This window comes from Lontra canadensis, unplaced genomic scaffold, assembly GCF_010015895.1.
Source record: "Lontra canadensis isolate GAN:19392208 unplaced genomic scaffold, GSC_riverotter_1.0 scaffold10, whole genome shotgun sequence".
NCBI classification, from domain to species: Eukaryota; Metazoa; Chordata; class Mammalia; order Carnivora; family Mustelidae; genus Lontra; species Lontra canadensis.
The window spans coordinates 8,981,705-9,009,134 of NW_022631004.1; the positions used below are offsets into that span (position 1 = coordinate 8,981,705).

Sequence of the window (27,430 nt, forward strand, 5' to 3'; positions counted from 1 at the left end):
ATCAATATAAACTCTTCAAGTAGGCATACCTAGGACTATGCAAAAAAAAAAAAAAAAACCCACATCAATACTGGTTAATTATATACTAATGTGCTCAAATACTAAGATAAGTAACAATAAAGGGTATCTCTGAGTCAACTTCATCTCTTATAGTAGCAAAAGTTAAGATGAAGGAGCTATGACTCTTCAGGAACTCATTGGAAGTTTCAAATGCTCAGGCTTATAGGTACAGAATGACAAAGGAACTGCTGCATTCTAAGCCATAAGAAGAAGCTCATTTTTTTCACCACTGTTACTAAAATCTGGTATTTCCTTAAGAGATGACTCTTGCTCATAATTTAAATGACTATATCTGAAATAGCTAGGTGCTAATTCCAGGCTGCCTCTAAGAACTTCAGCACTGACCCATTATTTGCAAGGCATATATAACACCTGAAAAAAAAAAAATGCAACCTTAAGTGTCTTCACATAAATATATAGCTAAATATTTTCTTTCTGCAGATTTGCCTTTGTCTGTGTACCTCAAATTAATTACTTGTTTCTTTGCTCTAAAAGAGAGGTTATATATGTCTTCAAGGTTACACTGCCTTTGACAACAGATTTATTTCTCAAAGACTTAGTCATGTGATCTTTATGCTACCCAAAGTCACTTTCCAAAGCACTTCTTGAATCTCTGGGGAGAGAAGTCCTAGTTACTGCATTGCCTTTTCTAGAGAGGATCAGTATAATGTGTTGTGGATCTCAGTAACCAGAAATGCTGTAAATACTCCTGATTCCTAGCTAAAAACTTCAAGGACAAGACAGAAATAAAACTATGGAGGCTAAATGTAGGTGAAATATAATAAAATAATAGGCAAATTGATTTACTACATTTTTGTTTTCCCAAGCACGATATATTTTCCTTTATAGCATGTATTTTTAACACATATACTTTGGGTTTTCATTTTTCAAACACTGAACCTGGACTGCCATACGCACTGTGGCCCAGCTCCCCAGCCCCCATATCCTATACTTCCACCAACATGTCTGTGACCATCAGATAACATTATCTTTTGCCAGTTTCTATTCTGACACCTCTCCTTCTCCTATATATGACCCCTCTTTTATGTTGCAAGGCACTCTTTCCCTTTCTTTAAACCCTGCTAAGATGACATATGCTTTCCAGTTAAGCCCACCTCATTACCTGCACTGGCAGTTTACTTAGAGTTGTAATACTTTCAGCAGAGTTTATTTAAATTGGTTCTATGGTGTTTTCTATAATTATTCTGAGTCTCCAGTTCAATAGATGATCTGCCAAATTCTCAATTCCCAAAGGCCTCAGTCCACTGAAACGAAAGCTGTGCTTGAATGAAGTCGCAAGCAGACTGAGTTCGCCTGCCTCTGGATCTCTACCACGACCTTTAATTGATTCTTCACACCAATCACACGAGGCCCATTCACTAAGGCTACCTGCTCCTACATACCCTAAACCACGAGCCTGAACCAGAAACTGTTAAATCAAGCAAAATAACTACAGCAGTCGTTCACTGCCTCATATTTACTGTTCTGTCTCCACTGAGATCAAAAGGAACCTCAAGAATTTATTGAATTCATCACCCAAAGAACTGTCAGGTAAGAAAGGAAAAAAAAAAAAAATGAGCATTTCCACGACTCCCTCAAGCACAGCAAATCTGAGTGGCAAAGTCAAGAAAAATCAAAAGTAAAATCTAGGGACACACAGGTCCTCTGTGGGCGGCTGCGACCTCCAGCCAAACGACTGGAACGCAGAACACTTTCAAGAGGACTCAAAACACCAGCGTCAGCAGGGAACTTTTTTTTCCAATACCATAAAGCAAAAACCCCATAAAAAGAAATACAAGTCAGCGCTGAAGGATGTGGACTACAATTCCGCCAGTGAGGGTTCTTACAGCTTCTTTTCCACCCAGAGCTTCCAACCACTGCTTCCGTTCCTCTTCGGAGAACGCCTGCATGGTCAGAGCAGCGCCAGGCCTGAAAGACACCAGGAATGCGGCAGGTGAGCCCGGAGCTGGTAAAACAAACCTCTTTTCCACCTTCTCATGTTTTATTGTGGGGAGGAAGCAGGGGTGAGTGTTTAATTGCGACAGAAGACACATAACGTACGATGTGCCATCTTAACCATTTTTAACTGCACAGTGCAGCTGTGTTGAGTATGCTCACGTTAACAGGAATCCAAACCCCAGAACCCTTCATCTTGTAAGACTAAAACTCTGTACCCATGAAGCCACGCCCCTTTCCCTTCCTGCCCAGGCCCTGACACGCTCCCCTTCTACTTTCTGTCTCTATGAACTGGGTTACTCCTAGGTAACCCTTAGAAGTGGAATCATGTCGTGTTTTCCTTTTTGTAACTTGCTTGTTTCACTTATTATGATATCCTCCATTTTCGTCCATGTTGTACCATGTGTCAGAATTTCCTTCCTTTCTAAGGCTGAGTAATATTCCTTGGTGTGTATGCACTGCATTTTGCTTATCCACTCACTTGCCCATGGACACCTGGGTTGCTTCTACCTTTTGGCTATTCTAAGCGATGCTGTTGTTAGCATAGGTGTACAAATCTCTCAAGACCCACCTGTCAGTTCTTGTAGGGATATAGCCAGAAGTGGAATTACTGGGTGTGACATGATAAGAAATAACGCATTTGGTCTCTGACTCTGTTTCCTGGAACAAAGCTCCTAATACTCTTGGAATCTCCAAAATAAATGTCATTTTATATACTAATGAGATAAAAGAGCTGGGAGCTTCAGGATGGGGGCTGGTTGCCAGGGGAAATGTGTGACTAGGAGACTGGAACTTTTAGCCCCACCCCCCGACGCCCCTCCCAGATGGGGGAAGGTGCTGGAGATTGAGTTCAATCACCAATGGCCAATGAGTCAATCAACCATTTAAACGATCTGCACAATGAAGATTCTATAAAATAGTGCAAGTATCAGAGAGCTTCCAGGGTAGTGAAAACGCGGAGGCACTAGGAGGGTAGCCTGTCCAGAGAGGACATGGAAGCTCCATGCCCCTTCCCCTATACCTTGCCTTAGGTATCTCTTCATCTGGCTGTTCATTTATTTCCATTAGAAAATCCTTCGTCATAAATTGGCAGCAGTAAGTAAACAGTCTTCCCGAGTTCTATGAGAGCTGTTCTAGAAAATTATCAAACCCAAGATATGAAACCCCCAATTTATCGCCAAAAGCACAGGCGACAACCTGGACTTAGACTAGCATCTGAGGTGGTGGGGGCAGACAGGTACAAGCGAGCCCTTACTCTGAAACGTCTTCACTAACTTGAGGTAGTGCCAAAATTCAGTTAAGCTGTAAGAGACTTGCTGGGTATGGTAAAAACCCACATATTTGGAGTACAGATGTATTATGTGGGTAGGGAGAAATAATTTTGCCTCCCACTGGCTCGATGGTAATTCTGTTTTTAATTTTTCCAGAAACTGCCACACCTTTTCCACAGGAGCTGAGCTATTGTGCCTTCCCACCGACAGTGCATAAGGTTTCCAATTTCTCCACATCCTCACCAACACTTGTTACGTTATTATCTCTCTTTTATTTTTTAAAGTAGCCATCATAATGGGTATGAAGTGCTAGCGATGACTAAATTTTATTTATAAAAGAGATACATGCTTAGTGTTACCCGGGCACGGACAGAGTGTAAAACCAGAATAATCATTTTCCACCCCATCCCAATTCTATGTTCAAGAAGGCAGACTGTTCACCAGTTGGTGTTTCCTTCATATTTTTTTAGAGCCCTGCGTTGGTCCTCTGGGCCAAATTATCTTTCTCAGTTCAATTTGTTCAAAGATTCAGCCAGAAAAATTCTTTATACCAGGAAGGAATAACTAGGTAGAAAAGCCATTGGTAACGCCTCTTCACCTGGGGGCAGTTTCTCGAATGAAACAGATTTTGAATATTTGATTCAAATATTATGAATTAGTATTCGAAAAGAACTTTTCTGGCAAAGAATTAAAAGGCAAAACTCAGAAAACTAGAAATGAAAGTAGATGGCTGAAACAAAAAGTAAATATTAATTCCCGTTGGACACGGAATATACTTTTTAAAGTTATCACTCTTGTGGTAGTATTTCAAAACTCACTTTTAACTAATGGATAATCTTTTTCAAGTAAAGCAAGCAGTAATAATCAACTGTAATTCAAGAATCACTGCAATTTTTATAAAGTACTGTAAAGTAAAAAGTCCTCCAAAGGCAACGAGCCAAATGTGAATAAGTAGTCTTCCCAACCCTCATTCACACGGGCATTGTGCTCTCTCCCCACATGATCCTTATACAGCACAAGAGAAGTTATCTGCTTAGGGTTCACTACAAAGTAACTACAGCTACAACTGATAGGTTCTTGTCTACAACCATATTCTCCAGACTGAAATTTGTAGGTGGGGAGGGGGGAAATCATCCCTATTCCCCCACCCCTAAATAGCAAAATGACTCTTAATTGTCTACCGGACACTTTTTTGTCGGGATTCCACTTTTCCATCACCTTGGCACCACACAGTACAGACCCAAGGTCCCACCTCCTCCCGCTCTACTACACACAGCATCTTTTTGGAGCAAGAATCAAGGCAAGATGCCCAGACAACCAGTCTGTTTCAAGAAGTTCCTTGACTGGGACGTGAAGATTTTGGCCCTTATTCTTAGTAACCCACACTGGGCTCAAGGGAGTTAATTAAAATTGTGAGGGAAAACTTCAGATGGCACGAATGTTTTTCTTTACATTCTTTAAGTGATAAAACAATATTTACATATGGGGGTCTCACGTCTGCAAGAATGCTCCATTCTTGTCAAGAAGGAAAAATATCTAGATATCTCTCTAAAACAGAGATGTATTCAAACATTTAGTATGTAATTAAGGGAACAAAAATATAAAATGTAAAATGAGATATGGTAGCAAATACATAATAGAAAGCGGACAGCTTCTCTAGTCCAGGAATGGCAAAATAAGCAGAGAAAATGGGACAGAAGGCCAAACAAGTCAACTTCTATCACAGAAAGACACAGAGTCTACATTCAGTTCAATAAACAACGAGTGAGTGCTTACTATGCTTTAGATCTTGTGCCAGGAGCGCTGGGCATTATTTATCGAATACCTTACCATGGGCTAGGCCCTAAGCTGGGCCTCCCACCCACAAAGGGCTTACTGTCTAACGAGAGAAAGAAGGCGGCTAAAAAAAAAATTACAAATAATCTATTAATTGCAATTATACGGAGTCCTGCAAAAAGTCAGCTACCTAGGAGAAAAAGAGGGAGTAATAAAGACATCAGAAGATGTATGCCCAAATACAAAAGTGTTCAACTTCAATGATGTTCAATTGTCAAGAAGACATGACTGAGTTCAATTGCTGTCAAGAAGACTTGACTGTGGCTAATTCGGCTGCCAGTCTCAGAGGAAATTTCAACATTCAAGGTGCTATAGGGGGTTAAGAAAGAGAAAGATCTTACCTAGCCCTGGAAGTCAGGCTTCCTTGGGAAAGGGACATTTAACCTGAGGCCTTAAGGATACATGGGCCATGTCAGAGCAACCAGGGCCAGAGTTATCCCCCAAGCTGAGAAAGCACACAAAAGAGAAGGAACATACCTTGGAGGAGCTGGGTCAGCCTCATCAACTGTTCTCCCACCCAGCTGGAGAGGAGCACAGGGGAAAGCTACAGAAGCAGCCTGGGGGTCCAGTCACAAAGGGATCCTTGGCTATGCAGAGGATTTGATTTATCCTACATGTCACCAAAGGTTTTTCGTAGGGGAATAACACGATTGAAGGTGTATGTGAACTCAGCTGCTGGGTGGAAATGGACTGAAGACAGGCAAGAGCTGGCTTCAGAGGCTTGTTAGCAGAATGAGGGGATGAGTTGGAAAGGCACAGATGAAGGAAAATACGCAGGAACTTGGAAATAGGAGGCTGCTTCTCTATGCTCTAGGCGTCACCACCAACAACAAAATCAACAGTGAAGGACAGGTCGATTACAATGTTTCATCAATAACTAGTAAATAAATAGGAAATATTTAATACAATAAATAGTAAAGAGATTCCATGAAAGTCAAAACAACTGTAGCACATAAGGACTTAATACCTTTACCCTAAAAAACAAAAACAAAAACAGACACGGAGGCCTGATGAGATTCCTATGTTTTCTACTTACTTTTTTTGTTTCCCCCTAAGATTCTCCATGCATATGTGAGGGGAAATAACATTTACTACACAAAGATGGCTGGATATTCATGTAGAGAGGCAAATAGAGATGTTGGATAAGAGAAACGATGACTGGTTCTGGTAACTTGAAACATAAGAAAAAAGTGTTGAATGATGAAAAGTGTCAAGAGTCGTGAACTAGAATTCCAGGTCGCACAGGAAGCAAGGGAGGACAAAAAAACTGCCAGGCTGCCAGTGAAATAGCCAGAGTACTTCTGCATAATACCCCAATGCAGCATAAAAACCAAAGTATTATTCTATGCCTTGTCTCCAAGCACAATGACTCAAACGTGAGCCACCTAGCCCTTCATGGAATACAGCAGAAAACAAACTCCCTCATTGAAAGATGAGAGATTAAATAGAAATCTATCACCTACAAGGAGAGGAAACTATTTGTTTGAATTTTGACAAATAATCGCATGGTAACTCAAAACAACTCCCCCTTTGAGAATGAATTCATCACAGTACACATGTTCAGAACACTTCACACTTGTAACATCACAGACAGGGATCAGTCACTAATACTACATAAAGCTGGGTTCCCATCCTATCACAGAGATGGCTCACATTCATCCCCCATGGCTCAGCCCTCACCTCTAAAACACTAGTGTAGGAAAAGTAAAAAATAAAACACGCTTTAAATATTTTTAAATTCTCAAGTTTCTTTTACTCATCAATTGCTAGGAAATCATTTTGCAAATATGAGACTTTAAGAAACAGTGGACACATTTTAAACTACAATATTAACAACATCTCACTGTTAAACCAAACCATAAAAATTCCTTAGTTTTTGAAATAAAGACATGTTTTATTCATGAAATTTACTGGATGCATAGAACGACACAGTGAATATATGGATAGCAAAGAACAGAAAATTCTAGTGTGCTAGAGTATTCCCAATTGCATCTTCATTCCATGGAGAAGCTACGGTAACATCACTGCTACCGTGTACTATGTGGTCCGCTGAGGACACAATATTCTCTTCTTCATCAGAAAATTCATTTCAACCAAACTAACATCTAAGCACCTCATATGTGCCAGGCATTCTGCTAAGCTCTGAGTAATTTACCACACACAGTAAGCAAAACTAATTCTTAGCAAATACAAAAGGAACAGTGTGATTTTCATAAAGAAAAAACCAATAGGGGAAAAGAGCACCACTTGCCCAGATAGTCTATCTTTCTTTTGTTAAAACCATAACTGTTATCTGTAGAGCACAAGGTAGAGAATTGAAATCTGAAGAAAAACACTGAGGTTAAGCAAGTTCTTGTTCTTAAATCAGCAATTCATCTTTTTTCTTTCACTCGTTAAGAAAATATGCATCACTCTGCACTATTGAGCACTATGGAGGCCCACACATGAGAAGCAGTCTAGAGACCTATTATCTGTATTCTACATTTGACCCCATATCTATTAATTCTCTTTCAACTGCATTTTTTATAGTTCAATCAAAGCATGTGGAAGACCTTTGTTTTCCTTATATTCTATGATAGCTCAATGAGCTTATAAATTAAGAAAATGTAAGAAATAGAAACATCCACAAGACATTTATGAGATGCCAATTAATGAGATTTTGTAAATAGAGAAGTTAAGAGAACAAACTAAGAAGCAGCTATCAAAACTTACAATGGCAACAATTAGGAATATTCTAATGTTGTTCTAAGATGAATGTTGAAAAGGAAAAGGAAAAAACCAGCTGGCATGTTGTAAGTCCTGCACTAAATTTTACTATGAGAAGGGGAAAGTGCCAAAGCCAAACCAAACACTTTCTAAAGTTATAGAAACATAGCTGTCATAATCAGTTTCTTAGAAAGATTCCTGGGGGAAAAATTTTTAGTACCAACCTATGAATCTTACATTTTTCCAGAAATGATCAAAGCAAGGTGAATGATTTTACTAAGGGTGAAAACTTTATAATAACTTCTTTCTTCTGTCCACCAAAAAAAAAAAAAAAGAAAGAAAGAAAAGTTTCAAATAGAGGAAGTAAGCATTGATACAGTTAGAAGTATGATTATTTCCTCTACTAAAAGTGAATTCAAACCATTTATCATTAGAGAACTGCTACTTTAGAACGCAGAAAGTTGTAAGAGAACATAGTTCTTTCCTAACCACAAAAGGATGGAGAACCTATGAAATCAGTGTTCAAATGAAGACTGCAGAACTGAAGATGCAAAAACAAAACAAAACCTAATGAACTAAAATGCAGACAGCAACAAGCCCTTTCTTAAAGAGAAAACACACACATGTACACACAGCTACTTTGATCCTTTGAGAAGCAACAGGACAACGAGGAAGACAGCAGAGAGGAGGGCAACAGTAGAACTGGAGTTTGAAAGGCAGAGTATGGGTGAGTGTGATGGTTTCAAATCCCTATAAAACGGAGACACAAAGAATCTGAACCCATCCTCCAACTCCCTCCCATGGGATTTCACCAAGTGCTCAGGAGGAATAGGAGAGCAGAGCTGAGAACCACCCCCATCCCCTGAGGTCTGTGTGTTAAGTATGAGGGGCAGAGCAGAAAAACCTCCAGAGAAGATCTGATGGTGTTCTCAAATCACATGGACCCTTGAGAAACAGAATCTAAATGAAGTAACAACATAGGTTCTCAGCTCAACTGCCAACTAAAGGGACAGCCCTGCACATTAGCAGTCCCACGGAAGAAAGGGCATATCCTTTCCCAGTCATAAATATTACTTTCTTTCTTTCTACTGCTCTCTTACAATATCTGGCTTTCAACCAAAAAATTCTGAGGCATGCAAAGAAGCAAGAAAATGTAACCGAACATAGACAAAGCAGTTAAAAGAACCAGACTCTCAGAAATAGCCCAGATATTAGAGGAAGAAAAAATCAGACTGAACCTATGAATGGCAATATGTACATTAAAGGATCCAGGGGCGCCTGGGTGGCTCAGTGGGTTAAAGCCTCTGCCTTTGGCTTGGGACATGATCCCGGGGTCCTAGGATCCAGCCCCGTGGCGGGCTCTCTGCTCGGCGGGGAGCCTTCTCCCCCCACCCTCGCTGCCTACTTGTGATTTCTGTCAAATAAATAAATAAAATCTTAAAAAAATAAATAAATACAATCTTAAATAAATAAAAGATCCAGCATACAAGGTGGCCAACATGCATAAACTGATGGGAATTTCAGCAAAGAAATGAAAACTACTAAAAAGAGACAAATGGATATGCAAGAAATAGAAAATAAAAAACAGTGATGAAGAATTCAGGTGGGTACCTTTCATATGCAAAAAACCAGTCTGGTTCCTCCTCTCTCTCTCTGCTTGCCTCTCTGCCTACTTGTGATCTCTGTCTGTCAAATAAATAAATAAAATCTTTAAAAAAAAAAAAACAAAAACAGTCTGGAGTCAGTGTCTGCAACCATCTCCTTTATCTAACTTACACTCAGGGAGGCACTATTTCCTATGCCCTAAGTCACCCAGGACAACCACCCCTAGAGGAGACAGCCTGCCAATATTATTCAAACTAGCCAGTCCTAAATTGCTTCTCCTTCTCTGCCCTGCCTTTTCTGTGAAAATCCCAATAAAGATTGGTCTGGGATTTTTTTCTCACTCCTTCCTGACTCCTGACCAAAACCTGGCATTCCCCATGTGGTCCTATGTGGCATGGCATGCCCTCTTCTCTTGGAAACTCTTAATAAATGGTCTTTCAGTGCTATTAGTTTGTCCACGTCATCACTCAGTCACTTCCACAAATTAAAATACTGCAGATACAACCAAAACAAATACCAAATGGTCAGAGATAATATAACTGGAATCCCAGAAACTGAAGAAAGAGAAAATGGAGAAGTATTTGAAGAAATAATGACTTAGACTTTCTAAACTTGCTATGAAATATAAACCCAAATATCCAAGAACTTCCATGAACCCAAAGCAAGATAAAATAAAGAAAGCCACACCTATGCAGGTCATTAAAAAAAAAAAAAAAAAATCTTAAGAGTAGCAAAAAGATGACATACAGGGGAATAATAAGAAAGATGGATGATTTATCATGATGATAAAAAAAAAAAATGGGAGGCCTGAGAAAACAGAATGACTTCTTTGAAGTACTGGGGTTGGGGGGGGCTATTAATCTAGAAATCTACATCTATCAAAAATGAAAGCAAAATAAAGACATTTTCAGACAGATGAAACATGAAGGAATTCTCCAGCAGATCTGCATTACATGAAATGCTTAGATTAACTTAGCCTAAGGAAATTAGGGAAATGGCACAAGATAGAAACTCAGTTCTATAGGAAGAAACGAACAAAATCAAAATGGATAAATATATTGATATTTTTTAAAAAGATAATCACATACACAAAGTATCAAATTTTTAAAAGATTACTAATTAGTGATTTCATAAAGTAAAAATAGTAATGTATATTGTGTTCATAGTGTACACAGATTTAAAAATGTACATACACAGAAGCATAACTAGAAATAGAAAATGGAATATTAAAAGACTCCATTCACTAAAAGGAAAACAAAATAGGAGAAGAAAAATAAGACAAATAGAAAACAAAACAAAGAGGCATCTGGGTGGCTCAACTGATTGTCTGACTTTTGATCTCAGCTCAGATTTTGATCTCAGATCTTGTGAGGTTAAGGCCCACATTGGGCTCCACACGGGGTGTGGGGCCTACTTTAAACAACAACAACAAGGTGGTGCACTTAAACTCATACAATCAGTAATTATATTATACATAAATTAACTGAAACCTTGACTAAAACGCAAAGACTAAGTGGCAAGGTTTTTTAAAATCAGGACTCAATAACACACTACTTATAAAAAAACAAAGTTTAAACATAAAGGCATACAGGTAAAAGGAAAAAGATAAAAAAAGAAAAAAAGATATACCAATGGCTGCATCAATATCAAACAAGGTAGATTTCAAAATAAAGATTAGAAGGAACAGACATTTCATAATGATAAAAGGGTCATTTCTTTCTTTCTTTTTTTTTTTTCTGAGAGAGACAGAGAGCATGAACTGGGAGGAGGGGTCAACAGAGAAGCAGACTCCCCAGTGAGTGGGAGCCCAACATGGGTCTCGATTCCCAGATCCGGGGTCATGATTTGAGTCGAAGGCAGACACTTAACCAACTGACCTACCCAGGCATCCCAGTAAAAGAGTCATTTCATCAATAAGATGTAATAACCATAAAAATGCACAAACGTTCAAATCTCAAATATTCAATATGTGAAAAAAAATTGGCAAAATTAAAGGGAAATTGGCAAATTCTAATCATAGATTTTAACACCCTTAGTTTAGTAACTTAGAGAATATTTAAAAATCAAAACAATATAGAAGTCAAGCAACACTATCATTAACTTGATCGAAATGACATTTAGAGAACACTATATCCAACAATACCAGAAAACTCATTGTTCTTAAGTGCACATAGAACATTTACTAAATAGACCACCTTTGGGGCAGTGAAACAAGTCTAATAAACTTCCAAGTACTGATAAAATAGAGTATGTTCTCTGACCAAAAGAATATAAAGGAAAAACAGAAAATAATTTAAAAAAAAATAGAAAAACAGTAATAGTACACACAGAAAAACCCCCAACCATTTGGAACTTGTAAAATGTATTCCCAAATAACACCTGGGTTAAAATTCAACATTTATGTCCTATTCACATTAAAAAAAAAAAATATTTGCAACTGAATTACAATAAAAACAGAATACATAAAAGTTTGTAGGATGAAAAAAAACAGTAGGATGCAAACTAAAGCAGTTCTTTTAAGAAAAATTGTAAATTTAAATGTCTACATTCAGGTGCACCTGGGGAGCTCAGTCAGTTATGTGTCTAACTCTTGGTTTCAATTCAGGTCATAATCCCAGGGTTGTGAGACTGAGCCCTGCATGGGGCTCCCTGCTGGATGTGGAGTCTGCTTAAGATTCTGACTCTCCCTCCTTCCCTCCCCTGCAACAGGCACTCTCTCAGAAAAGAAGTCTACATTCAAAAATAAAATGGAAAATCAAAACTTTTATCTTAAGGAGCAATTAAAAGAAAGACAAATTAAATCCAAAGTAAGTAAAATAAAATAATAAAAATAAAAGCAGAAACCAATGAAATATAAAATGAACAATATGGGTTATCTGAAAAAACATTTTAACAAAACTGATAAAGCTCTAGACAAGACGTCACAAAAAAATGAAACAAAAATTCCCATAGCAGGGATAAAAAATTAAGTACCATTACAGATCCTACAGATATGAAGTAGTAAGAAATGAATACTACGAAGAAAAGCATGTTAACAGAGACAATAGCTTCAAGGAAATAAATTCTTTGAAACCCCAATTTATAAAAACTAATGAGAAAGATCAACAACTGGCCAAACTAATCCAAAAGAGATAGGACCCAAATTAATAAAATTATGATGAAAAGGGAGAGATCACGACTAACACCAAGGAAATAGAAGCAATCATCAGAAATTATTATCAACAGCTATATGCCAATAAGTTAAGCAACCTAGACAAACTGAATGCATTCCTGGAAATCTACAAACTTCCAAAACTGAATCAGGAAGAAACTGACAACCTGAATAGACCAGCATCTAGTAACAAGATTGAAGCAGTGATCAAAAACCTCCCAAAAAACAAGAGACCAGGACCTGACAGATTCCATGGAGAATTCTACCAAACATTCAAAGAAGAAATAATACCTATTCTCCTGAAGCTGTTTCAAAAAATAGAAACAGAAGGAAAACTTCCAGATTCTTTTTATGAAGTCAGTATTAACCTGATTCCCAAACCAGGCAAAGACCCCATCAGAAAGGAGAATTTCTGACCACTATCCCTGATGAATATGGATGCAAAGATTCTCAACAAGATCCTAGCTAATAGGATCCAACAGTACATTAAAAAGATTATCCATCATGACCAGTGGGATTTATCCATGGGATGCAAGGGTGGTTGAACATTTGCAAATCAATGTGATAGAACAAATAAATAAGAGAAGAGAGAAGAAACACATGGTCCTCTCAATTGATGCAGAAAAAGCATTTGACAAGATACAGCATCTGTTCCTGATTAAAATTCTTCAAAGTATAGGGATAGAGGGAACATTCCTCAACTTCATATTATCTATCTATGAAAAACCCACAGCAAATATCATCCTCAATGAAGAAAAGCTGACAGCCTTCCCTTTGAGATCAGGAACACAACAAGGATGTCCACTCTCACCACTGCTGTTCAACATAGCACTACAAGTCCTAACAACATCAATCAGGTAACAAAAAAAAAAAAAAAAAAAAAAAAGGGGGTATTCAAATTGGCAAAGAAGAAGTTAAACTCTCTCTCTTTGCAGATGACATGATACTATATATGGAAAACCCAAAAGACTCCACCCCCAAACTACTAGAACTCATACAGCAATTCAGTAATATGGCAGGATACAAAATCAATGTACAGAAATCAGTTGCTTTCCTATATGCTAAGGAAATGCTGAAAAAGAAAAAACTGGGGGCATCACATTGCCTGATTTCAAGCTTTACTACAAAGCCGTGATCACCAAGACAGCATGGTACTGGCACAAAAATAAGACACATAGACCAGTGGAACAAAGTAGAGAGCTCAGATATGGACCCTCAACTCTATGGTCAAATAATCTTCAACAAAGCAGGAAAAAATATACAGTGGAAAAAAGTCTCTTCAATAAACGGTGCTGGGAAAATTGGACAGCTATGTATAGAAGAATGAAACTCAACCATTCTCTTATACCATACACAAAGATAAACTCAAAATGGATGAAAGGCCTCAACATGAGGCAGGAATCTATCAAAATCCTAGAGGAAAACATAGGCAGTAACCTCTTCCACATCAGCCACCACAACTTCTTTCAAGACATGTCCCCAAAGGCAAAGGAAACAAAAGCTAAAATGAACTTTTGGGACTTCATCAAGATCAAAAGCTTCTGCACAGCAAAGGAAACAGTCAACAAAACAAAGAGGCAACCCATGCAATGGGAGAAGATATTTGCAAATGACATTACAGATAAAAGGCTGATATCCAAGATCTATAAAGAACTCCACAAACTCAACACACACAAAACAGATAATCATGTCAAAAAATGGGCAGAAGACATGAGCAGACACTTCCCCAAAAAAGACATGCAAATGGCTAACAGACATGTGAAAAAATGTTCATCATCATTAGCCATCAGGGAGATTCAAATCAAAACCACATTGAGATACCACCTTGCACCAGTTAGAATGGCCAAAATCAACAAGACAGTAAACAACAAGTGTTGGAGAGGATGTGGAGAAAGGAGAACCCTCTTACACTGTTGGTGGGAATGCAAGTTGGTGCAGCCACTTTGGAAAACAGTGTGGAGATTCCTTAAGAAATTAAAAATAGAGCTACCTTATGACCCTGCAATGGCACTACTGGGTATTTATGCCAAAGATACAGATGTGGTGAAAAGAAGGGCCATCTGTATCCCAATGTTCATAGCAGCAATGGCCACAGTCACCAAACTGTAGAAAGAGCCAAGATGCCCTTCAACAGATGAATGGATAAAGAAGATATGGTCCATATATACAAAAGAGTATAATGCCTCCATCAGAAAGGATGAATACCCAACTTTTGTACCAACATGGACGGGACTGGAGGAGATCATGCTCAGTGAAATAAGTCAAACAGAGAGAGCCCATTATCATATGGTTTCACTTCTGGAGCATAAGGAATAACATGGAGGACATTGGGAGAGGGGGAGGAGAAGTGAGTTGGGGGAAATCAGAGGGGGAGACAAACCATGAGAGATTGTGGACTCTGAGAAACAAACTGAGGGTTTTGGAGGGGAGGGAGGTGGGAGGTTGGGTGAGCTTGGTGGTGGGTATTCAGGAGGGCATGTACTGCACGGAGCACTGGTGAGGTGCATAAACAATGAATTTTGGAATACACACACACACACACAAATTAAATTTAAAATTTTTTTTTAATTAAGCAAAAAAAGAAAAACAAGAAAAATAGATAATCTGAACACCTCTTTACTCACTAAACTTCAACTGTAATTTTTAAATTTCCCATAAAGAAAATGCCAGACCAAGAGGACTTTACAGGTGAGTTCTCTGAAACACTTAAGGGACAATAATACCATATTACACAGACATTTCTAAATAGTAGAGGGGAATGGAAAACTTCCCAACTCTCTTCTGAGGCCACCATAACCCTGATATCAAAAATCAGACACAGACATTACAAAAAAAGAACATAACACCCAATTTCTCATTTAAGTATCCTCAATCAAATATTAGCAAAATGAACAGAAAATAAAGAGGTTAATACATCATGACCAAGTACAATTAACTCAAGAATGCAATGTTAGTTTAACTTAGAAGATTTAATGTAATTCACCCATTAACAGGTTCAAGAAAAATATTTAATGATCATTTTGATAGACAATAACAAATATTTGATCAAAATCAGTATCTATTCATCATTAAAACTGGGAATAGATAAAAGCTTCCTCAACATGTTAAAGGCATCTATAAACAATCTTCAGCTAACATCATATTTTATAGTGAAATAATAAATGCTTTTCCCCTAGGATTAGGAATAAGGTTAAGATTTCCAATATCATTTTATTATTTTATTAGAGGTATTGGCCCTGTAATAAGACAGGTAAAGGAATAAAAGACATACAGCTTCAATCCAAAAGAAAGCTATTTTATTCACACATGATACCATTGTGTACATAAAAAAATCATGAAGACATTTGAAGAAGAAATAAGTCAACTCAGCGATATTGTAGGACAAAAAAAACCAAGTGCATTTTTAATGTATTAACAGTACTTTGGAAAATGAAAAGTAAAACTTATTCTTTAAAAATAACATTTAGAAACATAAAATACTTAAAGAAATTTAATGAAGGTGCCCATAAACCCTAAACACTATAAACATTACTGAGAGAAATTAAAGAATAGATAAATGGTAATTACTCAGGAATTATTAAAACTCTGTATTGGTGATATTGAACTGTAGGCTTTTGTAAAAATAAACTGTAAAATTTATATGGAAATGCAAAGGATCTACAATAGCCAACCAATTTTGAAAAAGAACAGAAGACTCCCAACTGGCTTTGAGACTTACTATACAGTTACAGAAATAATGACGGTGTAAAACTGGCAAAGGACAAATAGATCAATGGAACAGAAGAGGGAATCTAGAAATAGACCTACACACACAGTCAAATAATTTATGACAAATATGCCAAAACAGTTCAATGGCGCCACAGTCCTTTTCATTGAATGGTGCTAGAAATACTAGATACCTACATAAGAAAAAATAAGTAACACTCACTCTCTACACATCACACCACCACCCGAAATCTTCACAGGTTGCAAACAAATTTAAAACTTTTCTAAGAAAGCATGGGAAAATATCTTCATAATACTGGGATAAAGATTTCTTAGAGCAAAGAGCTCTATCAATAAAATTTTTAAAAAACTGATAAGTTCAGGGGTGCCTGGGTGGCTCATTCAGTTGAGTCTCTGACTCTTGATTTCAGCTCAGGTCATGTGGTGAGACTGAGCCCAGAGTCAGGCTCCAAGGTCAGCTCAGACTCTGCTTCAGATTCTCTCTCCCTCTCCCTCCCCATCTGCCCCTACCCCCACTCACACGTGGCACTCTCTCTCTCTCTCTCTCTAATAAATAAAATCTTTAAAAATAATTTATAAATTCAACTTTATCAAAATTAGGATGTTCTTCTCATCAAAGAACACTTACAAAAATTAATAGGCAAGCCAGATTATTCATAACTAATATCTGTTGAAGGATTTGTATCCAGAATACTTAAAATAATTCCTACAATCCAATAACAAAAAGATCAACAACATAATTTCTTAAATAAGCAAAAGATTTGAATAGACACTTCATAACAGAAGAAACAGAAAAAGCACATGAAAAATTATTTAACATCAGTAACCACAATTAGCTAAAAAGAAAAAGACTGCCATAGTCCAAGCTTGGTAAGGGGGTACAGCAACTGGAACTCTCATACATTGTTGGTAGGAGGAGAAAACTACCCTAAAAAACGGTCAATTTCATAAAAAGCCAAATATACATAAATATATACGTACACACACACACCAGCATTCTCATTCCAAGGTAATTATCCAAGAGAAATGAAAGTATGTGTCCATACTTCTATACAATTGTTCATTACAACTTTATCCACAAAAGCTAAGAACTGCACTATGATCCACATTCCAATGTCTGTCAGCAAGTATTTCAAGAACAAATTCATATTAATGTAAATTTAGTTTTCCATTTAAAAACTGGAACCAATACAAAATGTGTCTTTCAACAATTATCATATGATTTCATAGGTAGAATTTAAGAAACAAAACAAAAGTAGCATAGGGGAAGGGAGAGAAAAATAAAACCAGACGAAATCAGAGAAGGAGACAAACCATAAGAGACTCTTAACCACAGAAAACAAACTGAGGACTGCTGTATGGGAGGTGGGGTGGGGGAATGGGGTAACCGGGTGATGGGCATTAAGAACACGTGATGTAATTAGCACTTGGTGTTATATGCAACTGATGAATCACCAAATTCTACCCCCGAAGCCAATAATACACTGTATGTTAATTAACTGAATTTAAATAAAATAAAATTTTAAAAGTATAATAAAATTTCAGTATGCCACTATCAACTACCATCTTTAGGGCAAAATCTTACACACTGTGAAAAACAAGAAGCTCATAGACAAGAAATGCTGTCTCTAATTCTATGTAATTCATTTTCTAACAGCTCTACCTAAATTCTTTTAAAATGACTTCCTTTGCTCTTTTTCTCTCCGGTGCTTGAAACTCGGGAGCCATCATGAACGACACAGTAACTATCAGGACCAGGAAGTTCATGACCAACCGTCTACTTCAGCGCAAACAAATGGTTATTGATGTCCTTCATCCTGGAAAGGCAACAGTACCTAAGACAGAAATTCGGGAAAAACTAGCCAAAATGTACAAGACCACACCAGATGTCATATTTGTATTTGGATTCAGAACCCATTTTGGTGGTGGCAAGACAACTGGCTTTGGCATGATTTATGATTCCTTGGATTATGCAAAGAAAAATGAACCCAAACATAGACTTGCAAGACATGGTCTGTATGAGAAGAAAAAGACCTCAAGAAAACAGCGAAAAGAACGCAAGAACAGAATGAAGAAAGTCAGGGGGACAGCGAAAGCCAATGTTGGTGCTGGCAAAAAGTGAGCTGGAGATTGGACAACAGAAGGAGTAAAGATGCTGCAGTGGCTTTATCTGTGGTGATTGTGCAGATTTTTCATGAGAGGATTAATAAACTAAGAATGTTAATGTGTAAAAAAAATAAAAATAAAAATAAAATAAAATAAAATAAAATAAAATAAAATGACTTCCTTTCCTAGTCTCTCTACAGTAGAATCTAAGAATTCTTGAATGATGCATCAGCCCTGACAGATCCCTTCACATTCTGGCTTTATTCATCCCCTGAACTATAACCAATTAAGCGGTTATACTTTTTTAACTGAAATATATATCCCATAAATATAGTCATTGAAAACAACAATGACAATAACAACAACTGCATTCAATTCCACAAATGTGTTGGAGTTGTTACCTTTACAAACTCTTTAAAGCTGGGCTTTTCAACAGCCACACCAGGGATATATTGAACCAGATGATACTGTGTTGTGGAGGACTGTCCTGTGCTGGATATTCAGCATCAGGGCTGGCCTCCATCCACTAAATGTTAGGAGTGACAATCTCAGTGTCTTCAGACACAAACACTCACAGTTGAGAACTAGACTTAAAGGATTATCTCAGTATGTTTTCTCAAGGCTTCCTATGATTCCTTCTGCCGTGGGCAAGCCTTCCTCTGAGTTTCCAAACAGTTACCAGATTTTTTTTTTAAAGGTTTTATTTATTTGACAGACAGAGATCACAAGTAGGCAGAGAGGCAGGCAGAGAGAGAGGAGGAAGCAGGCTCCCTGCTGAGCAGAGAGCCCGACGTGGGGCTCAATCCCATGACCTGAGCCGAAGGCAGAGGCTTTAACCCATGCCTGAGCCGAAGGCAGAGGCTTTAACCCACTGAGCCACCCAGGCGCCCCGCAGTTACCAGATCTTGAAAATCCAATTTAACCATCCATTTGTCTAGCAAGCTTTACCAGCCAACCCCACTTCTATTGCTTCACAGTCCCTAAAGCACCTCAGACCTCTTAAACGCTCTTGGCCTGTGAGTTCCCTCAAGGTCAGGCCTTTTAGTTTCTCATTCTTGCCTCCTAAGTGCCAAACACAGTCAATGATAGTTTAGGTACCTGAATAACATGCTCTATAAAATACTTACAAATGCTACCACAGTTAATATACTACGGAAACATTATTATTCAGCCCAACTGCATGGGCTTCTGGAAGCAACCTGTTCTTAACTCACTTTTCAAGGGACAAACAAGATGGTACCATGCACATAGCTGTGAAAAAAAGTCTTCGGCATAGCAGCATGCAAAAATGCTCATTGCTCCAGATACTCAGGCCACTGCCTCCACACACTGTCATCATGAAAACATAAATGAGTGAATTAAAAACATAACAAGTATCTTGCCATCCTTCAAGACAAATATACTAGGAATCAGACAAAACCAAACCAAACAGAATATCTGAAATGTCAGATTAATGAGAGCAAAATGGGAAGCATTTTCTTTAAGCAGCGCCTGAATGTAATGTGTGGGAGAACCTCGCACAATGGTAATTATTTATCAAGCAAATGTGTGGGGGTCACAGCACAATGAGGCATGTGATAAGCATGCAAAGGAAGCAAAAGCACCTTATATAACAAAATTGTTGGGGCAGGAGGAACGGATGGTGTTTCGTCCTTTAGAGAAGAAAGCTGCATCTTCTGACACGCTACAGCTTGCCAGGGAGAAACTAGCCACTCAAAATCCTCTTCTCCCCCGAGAAATGAGTGACATGATCATTTCGCAGCCTGTGGTATCTGGCATGTGGCTGGTCTGAGGTACTGAATGTTTATATCATTTTAAAAGCCTTATTTTACTTATGGTCCTTATTTGCAGCTGTGTTTTTTTAAGCTCTACTGAAATACAATTCACACTATAATATTTACCTAGAATATATAATTCAACAGCTTTTAATATATTCTAAGAGTTGTATAACCCATCACCAAAATCAATTTTAGAACATTTTCATCATCTCCCCAAAATATTCCATACCCATTAGCAGTTAGTGTCCATTTCCCTCAAAACCCCCAGCCTTAGACAACCACTAATCTACTTTCTGCCTTTAACAATCTGCCCATCCTGGCTGTTTTATACAAATATAATCATATCACATGTAGTCTCTTGTGACTCACGTATTTCACTAAGCATGTGGTTTCCAAGGTTCATCCACATCATAGCACATGTTAGTCTTCATTCCTTTATATTGCCAAACCATATTTCATTGTATGAATAGTACATTTTATCTACCCACTCATCAGCTGACAGACATTTTGGTTTCTACATTTTGGCTATTATGAATAAGGCTGCTATCAACATACACGTATAAGATTTTTATGAAGATATAGGTTTTAATTTCTCTTGTATATATATATAACTAGAAGCAGAATTTCTGGGTCACATGATAGCTTCATGTTTAACTTTTTTTTTTTAAAGATTTTGTTTTTAAGTAATCTCTACACCCAATATGGGGCTCAAACTCAGAACCCTGAGATCAAGAGTCACATACTCCACCGAATTTTTGAAGAACTGCCAAACTTCTTCTCCAAACAGCTACACTCTTTTAAATTTCTACCACCAGTGTATGAGAAAGATCCATTTTCTCCACTCCTCACCAATACTAGTTATTATCTGATTTTTTAATTATAGCCACCCTAGTGGGTGTGAAGTGGTATCTCATTGTTTTTTTTAATACATTTACTTATTTATTGTTATTTATTTTTTAAGTAGGCACAATGCTCAACATAGGTCTTGAACTCATGACCCCAAGATCAGGAGTCACATGCTCTACCAAATGAGCCAGCCAGGCATCCCTCACTGTGGTTTTGATTTCCCTAATGGCTAACTCTATTAAGTATCTTTTCAAGTACTTACCAGCCACTTGTACATTTTCTTTGAAAAAAATGTCTAATTCAAATATTTTTTACCCATTTTTTAGTTGGGTTACTTGTCTTTTTATTATTCAGTTATAAGAGTTATTTATATATTCTGGATACAAGTCTCTTATCAGATATACCATTTGCAAGTATTTCTCCCATTCTGTGGGCTGTCTTTTCACATTTTGGATGGATTTCTCAGCACATGTTCCTAAATGTTCTTAGCTGAAATAGTCAAAGTAAACTTCTGGTGAGCCGAGAGGAGGAAAATGAAGCACAGATCCATTTAACATTGATAAAGCAGTAATGGCTAACTGGACCCCCACCAGCAACCATTCTCTCTTTCACTGTCAGTGACAGATTCCCCCCAAATCAGAAGAGCACACGGATGTATGGAAACAAAAGACAGCAACTTCCCTGACTCAGCATTTCCCAGCCTCCCTTGCAATGAGGTATAACCACACAACTCCATTCACATTGTTATGTGATCAGAAGTGTTATGTTTAACCTCTAGAAAGTGTTCCTACAAGAGGCAGTGCTGTAGAAGTGGAATCTGGGATCTTGGACCTAAGGTGACTGGGAGGTTAAGCCCCGCACAAGGGGGAGCTAGATCTGGCTCCAAGAAGCATGATATCCACCCTGATCTGACCTCCTCTAGGTTCTCCCAAATGGGAACGAATAAACTTTGGCACGTTTAAGCCATTTTACTTTGAGTTTTTCTGTTACATGCAATCAAACTTGATCTCAACTCATGCAACAATTAAGTGAAAGCTCTTGATTTATATCTACATAAATCAAATGCAAGCCCAGGCTCCATTGAACCGTTCTGGAAGCATCACTGATTGCCAAAATGTTACTGTTTTTCCAACCCAAAGAGTAAAAAAAAAAAAAAAAAACAGCAAAAATTGATACCAGGAAAGATGACAAAATATGTTTATGTTAAGCATATGCAATCAATTGTGAAATTACTATAGGAAAGGACGCAATAGGAATTCTCTACAAAATCCATCAGAAACCCATTTACAATACCCACCTCCTCCATAATGGGTTAAGTTTACTTTTTTAAGCAAAACAAAAAGCGAAAACAAAAAACCACTGGAGCTCACAGCTCTGCAGCATGGTACAGAAGAAAAGGACAGCTGACTGACAGCTGCTTGATTGAATCTAATCCCAGTTCTGTCACTTCTAAACAACAATTCAATTTCATTTAATTCAGTACAAATTTGGTGAATGCCCACCATATATAAAGCATTACATTTGGTACTGCAGTACCAAGTAATCCTAAAACAGGGTTTCTACCCTCATGGAATTCATAATCTAATAGACAAGGAACAAATTCCTTACAATTCCCAGTAATCTACTTGGCCAGGAACTGGAGAAATAGACAAGAGAAGAGCCTATCTCATTCACTAATAAGCTTTCAAAACCCCAGAATTAGGGGAGTGACCTCAAAGAACCCTCACGCTCCCTCCAAATTTTGTTTCAAAAGTGGGCGAGGGTGCAGGGAGCTGGTAGCAGAAACCTAACAGCCCCACAAACACTATCCTTTGGTAACATCAAGTCTGAATAGATGTTTCCCTGCTTAGAAATAAAGAAATAAGCAAACAGAAGAGGAGTCAATAATTTAACTCAAAAGTAACATAATCCTAGAGACTCAAGGAGACACATACATGAAGAAAGCTATTTTCCAAGTTAACCAAAAAGCTTTGGAAAAAGACACAAAATAAACATGTATTATTTTTGAAAAAATATTTCTATGGTATTAGTATTTACATAAGACTGAATAGACTTATATAAAATGTTAGATCCTATAAAGGGACTGTTTTCGTTCCAAGAATTCTGGGAAAATTTACAAAACAAACAAGATCTCCACCTCCACACTGTTCAAAATGCATCACAGAAGCAATACTGAGAATACTGAGTAGGCAGCCAGATAAGAACCTGAAATTCAGGGAAAAGATGTAGGTAGAGATAATAAATGTTGGAGTTACCAACATAAGGATGGCACTTAAAGCCATGAGGCTGGACGAGATAAGGGTGAGGATGAGGAAAAGAGCCCTGAGATGAACATCAGAGAACTCCAACATCAAGAGGTCTGGGAAATAAGCAGCTAGCTGTAAATGAGTCTAAGAATCAAAAAGCCAGTGGGGTGGGAGAAACGATCGGGCAGATATGATGTTCTAGAAGTGAAGCAAGTAGGTCGTGGAAGAGAGTGTGACTGGCCATGTCAGATGCTGCTGCCAGCAAAGAAGAGGAAAGACAGGGGCACCTGGGGGGCTCAGTGGGTTAAAGCCTCTGCCTTCAGCTCAGGTCCTGATCCCAGGGTCCTGGGATCGAGCCCCGCATCGCATCGGGCTCTCTGCTCAGCGGGGAGCCTGCTTCCTCCTCTCTCTCTGCCTGCCTCTCTGCCTACTTGTGTTCTCTGTCAAATAAATAAATAAAATCTTAAAAAAAAAAAAAAAAAGAAGAAGAAGAAGAAGAGGAAAGACAGGACAGTTGACACTGGATGTTGCACGTGGAGATGGTGAGAGCTTGACAAACACAACTGCAGTGGAGAAGAGAGACAAAGGCCAGACCGGAGAGGGCTCAAAAGAGAACAGGAGGAAGAAAATATGAGACCTTAATACAACAGCTTTCAAAGAAGTTTTGTTGTTTATTAGAGGAGAGAAATGGGCAACAGACAAAAGGGAAGACTGGTCAAGACAGGGTCTTTCATTGGTGATAGTGGTGGCATTTTTTCTTTTTCAAGATGAATGAAGAAAAGTGTTTTGTGTGCTGATGAGAATAATCCAGTAGAAAAGGCAATCTGCATGCTGACAAGAAAGAAGACTGCTTCAGTGATATTGTGGAGTAGAAATATAGGATGAGAGAGAAGTGAACAGAGAGGCTCAGGAACACAGCTCGCACAAAGACGGAGGGAAGGCAGGGTGTCTGGACGTGGTGATGGAGGGGGCGTTTATGGCAGTGGATGATCTCTTCTCATTGCTTCTACTTTCACAACAAAATAGGACACAAAATTATCAGGAATGAGGCAGTGTCAGAGGCTCAGAAAGAGAAATATATGAAATATTCATCAACGAGGAGAATGAAGGAACCAGAAAATGTAACACAATTAGTAGTTAGAATTAATGGCTCATGAGGCTAGTGGTCATGAATCTGAAGTGATCCTGGGGAACATGGTTAAATATGTCTCTCTAGGAAGAGAGAAGGCAAAGTTTAGTTGGGGTTGTACCAGCAAGTCTAATAAAGGAAGAGAAAGACAATAGAGCATATTTAAAAGAGTGATTATAATGACTGACCATGAAATTAAAACAGGTTAGAAGGGAAGTGAAGGTGTAAGAAACTGAGTAACAATAGGCTCAACTGATGAGAGAGACTCTAAAGATACTTACCAAGAAAGAAGCAGAGAAGTCCAAAAGGTGGTGCCAAACAAAGAAAGCCTTGTGGCTGAGACTCTTGGGTGGTTGCTGGTCCTTGTAATGACAAGACCTAAGCAATGACTGTGAGAGTGAATGGCTGAGGTTGGGTAAAGGACAAGACGAGCGAAGGAGAGGAGTTCCAGGAGTCAAGAAGCAAAGTGCTGAAAAGGATCATCTCAAGCAGTATTGAAATCACCATGAATTATAAAAGGAGTAGAATTGGAAACAAACCATTTAAGTAGCTAAAGATTCTAAAAGCAGCTCAAAAAACAGGAAAAAAGAAAAATACCGACAGCAGAGTGATTCACTTTGAGAATGAAACCATGTGAATAGGAAGGAAGGAAGGAAAGAATAAGATAGCCATAGGAATTTAAAAAAAAAAAAAAAAAGCAATAGCTGAAGATGGAGAGGTCCAAGAAATTTGGGGGCAATGAGCATGATTTAGCCATGGGGGTCAAATATTGTCAAAGCTGCCAATGCTATCTATACCCTATCTCCCACTAGGTTTCCTCCTGAATGACCCACAGCAATCTAACTCAACATGACCACAGTTCAATTCATTGTTTTCCACCCTTGCGCCTCCTTGGTTTTCCATCTTAGTAAATGGCATTACCTAGTTGTGTAAGCCAGAAACCTTTCCCTCCTTCCTCTATACTCCAACATTCAATCTGTCTCTAAATTTAGCTCTAAACTTCTCGCTCAAATGAATCCCTTAGTTTCCATTTCCACTGCTACCAACACTAATATAGGGCCCTTCCATCTGTCCTTGCAGCCTGCAGGCTTTACTCTGCCAGAGTGGGTGTTGAAAAATATAAATGCCATTTAATGGACTGAACTAAAAAACCTCAATGTCAGGCTACTGACCCCATCTCAAGCCTCTTCTCCTACTCCTCCTGGCTGCTCCAGTGTTGCTGGGGCTCTCAAACGGACCATATCTTGCTCCAGTGTTGCTGGGGCTCTCAAATGGACCATATCTTCCCTTGACTCCAGACCTTCACATGAGCCTTCCACTCTGCCTAGGAGTCTCAATCCCAGCTGACTCCAAATAATCCATCGGTCATCAATTAGACATCAGACCTTCTATATGTCTTTCTTCGACCATCTATCTAGACCAGATTAATGGTCCCCCAGCCGCAATTTCCAAAAAAGCAGCTCTGGGTATCAACATAAGTAAATTAGAGATGTCTACAAGAAGGAAGCTGAAAAAGTAAGGATCCAGGCCCCCTTACCCTACTTCAATAAGGTAACTTCCTTTTTTGTTTCACATATACATAAATGTAAGATTTTATTCGAAAAGGCTATAAACCTTATAAAGCAGTTTAAAAACCACTAGATCACCTCTAAAGTCTCCTACCCCTTTCTCTATTTGTAAGGTATTACCCTATATAGGCAAAAATAACTCCACAGTAATCCCTGGTCAATCTAGGATCATCATTGACCAAGTGCATTTGGCATGATCAAGGCTTAGAGAAAATATGGGGTTAGGCAAAAACAATACATGCTCTATTAGAATGATATATGAAAGCCCTAGAAGTGTCCTGCTTTCAAATCAAGTCAGATTAACTCCATTACATTTTCTGGTTAGCATCACTGCTGACTCACCTCTGTCAGTTATTCAGGGACTGTCACAATTACACATGATACTCAGACTTACAGGATAGTGGCTGAGAGGTAGAATGGGCTCCAGAGGCAGAAGGCAGAAGTTCAAATCCTCGCCCTTCCACTTACTAACTCCATGCCCTTGGGAGAATCGCCTAAGCTCTCTGTGGCCCAGATTCCAATCATACAATGAGAAGGATGATACCTGCCTGATAGGGCTGTGGTGAGGATTCAATGAGATAAAACACAGATGAATTCAGAACACTTGGCACTGTCTGGCACTTGGGACTCCGTAAATGCCCACTACGGGTCGACACCCGCAGATGCTCAAGTTGTACTACACAGCCTGAAACTCTTCTTAAGGTCTCTGAACCGGTCCCTATTGGCCTGAAATTGAACCTCTTCCACAATGACATTCTCTTTCATTTTATTCCAGTCTTGGCAAAATGCTTGTTCAACTACCTTTCTCATGATGGTGCCAAATTTATCATGGTGCCTAGCAGCACGCTTTTATGTATGTGGTCTTCAGTTCATTTACTGGAAAGGAAAGCATAGCTCTCGCCTCTCTGCGTCCACCCCATAGACTAGGCTCCATCATCTGAGGGAAAAGGAAGCCTTAATTATTTTTGTATTCGTGGATCCTGACATGAAATGAACTTTTATTACAGAAATCTCATACTGTGAACTTCTGTTATACAACTAAGAAACAGCCTTCTCTAAAGACCAGTGTTGCCAAAACCAGCACCGGTGAGGAACCACCATACTGCCAGACATTACTAAACAAATATTCTATGAGTACCAAGATTTTTCTTAGTAGGACAGGAGGACACAGAAAGAAATGCCAGAGAAGTAATATTATCAGAAGTATGGTTTTCTTTTTTTTTTTTTTTTACTCCTTCCTCGCTGGCAAAGATTCTTTTATAATAACTGAAAGTCATACAAGGGAAAAGACAAGCAGTCTTTAAATAAGCAGTTTGCCTATGAGCCTCCATCACATACAGAATACACATACGGAAAATTCCCACACACGAAAATGAATACTGTTCTGGATTAACAACCCACCATCTCTTGTCAGTTTTGTCACCCACTTCCTCACTTTCATTCATT

The 27,430-nt window shown here is 38.4% G+C and overlaps 2 protein-coding genes across 3 annotated transcripts in view; one reads left to right on the forward strand and one right to left on the reverse strand.

The window, feature by feature from the left end:
* Positions 1-27,430, reverse strand: part of ARHGAP10 (Rho GTPase activating protein 10) — a 317,186-nt gene that overhangs the window by 152,029 nt on the left and 137,727 nt on the right. For both annotated transcript variants that reach the window (XM_032855552.1, XM_032855553.1), the window contains exon 11: positions 1,908-1,989. In XM_032855552.1, coding sequence (XP_032711443.1) covers positions 1,908-1,989 — 82 coding nt within the window. The remainder of the gene's footprint in view (positions 1-1,907; positions 1,990-27,430) is intronic.
* LOC116866572 (40S ribosomal protein S24-like) lies at positions 18,021-18,535 on the forward strand. The gene has a single exon (XM_032855555.1). The coding sequence runs from the start codon at positions 18,041-18,043 to the stop codon at positions 18,431-18,433; it is 393 nt and encodes a 130-aa protein (XP_032711446.1). The 5' UTR covers positions 18,021-18,040; the 3' UTR covers positions 18,434-18,535.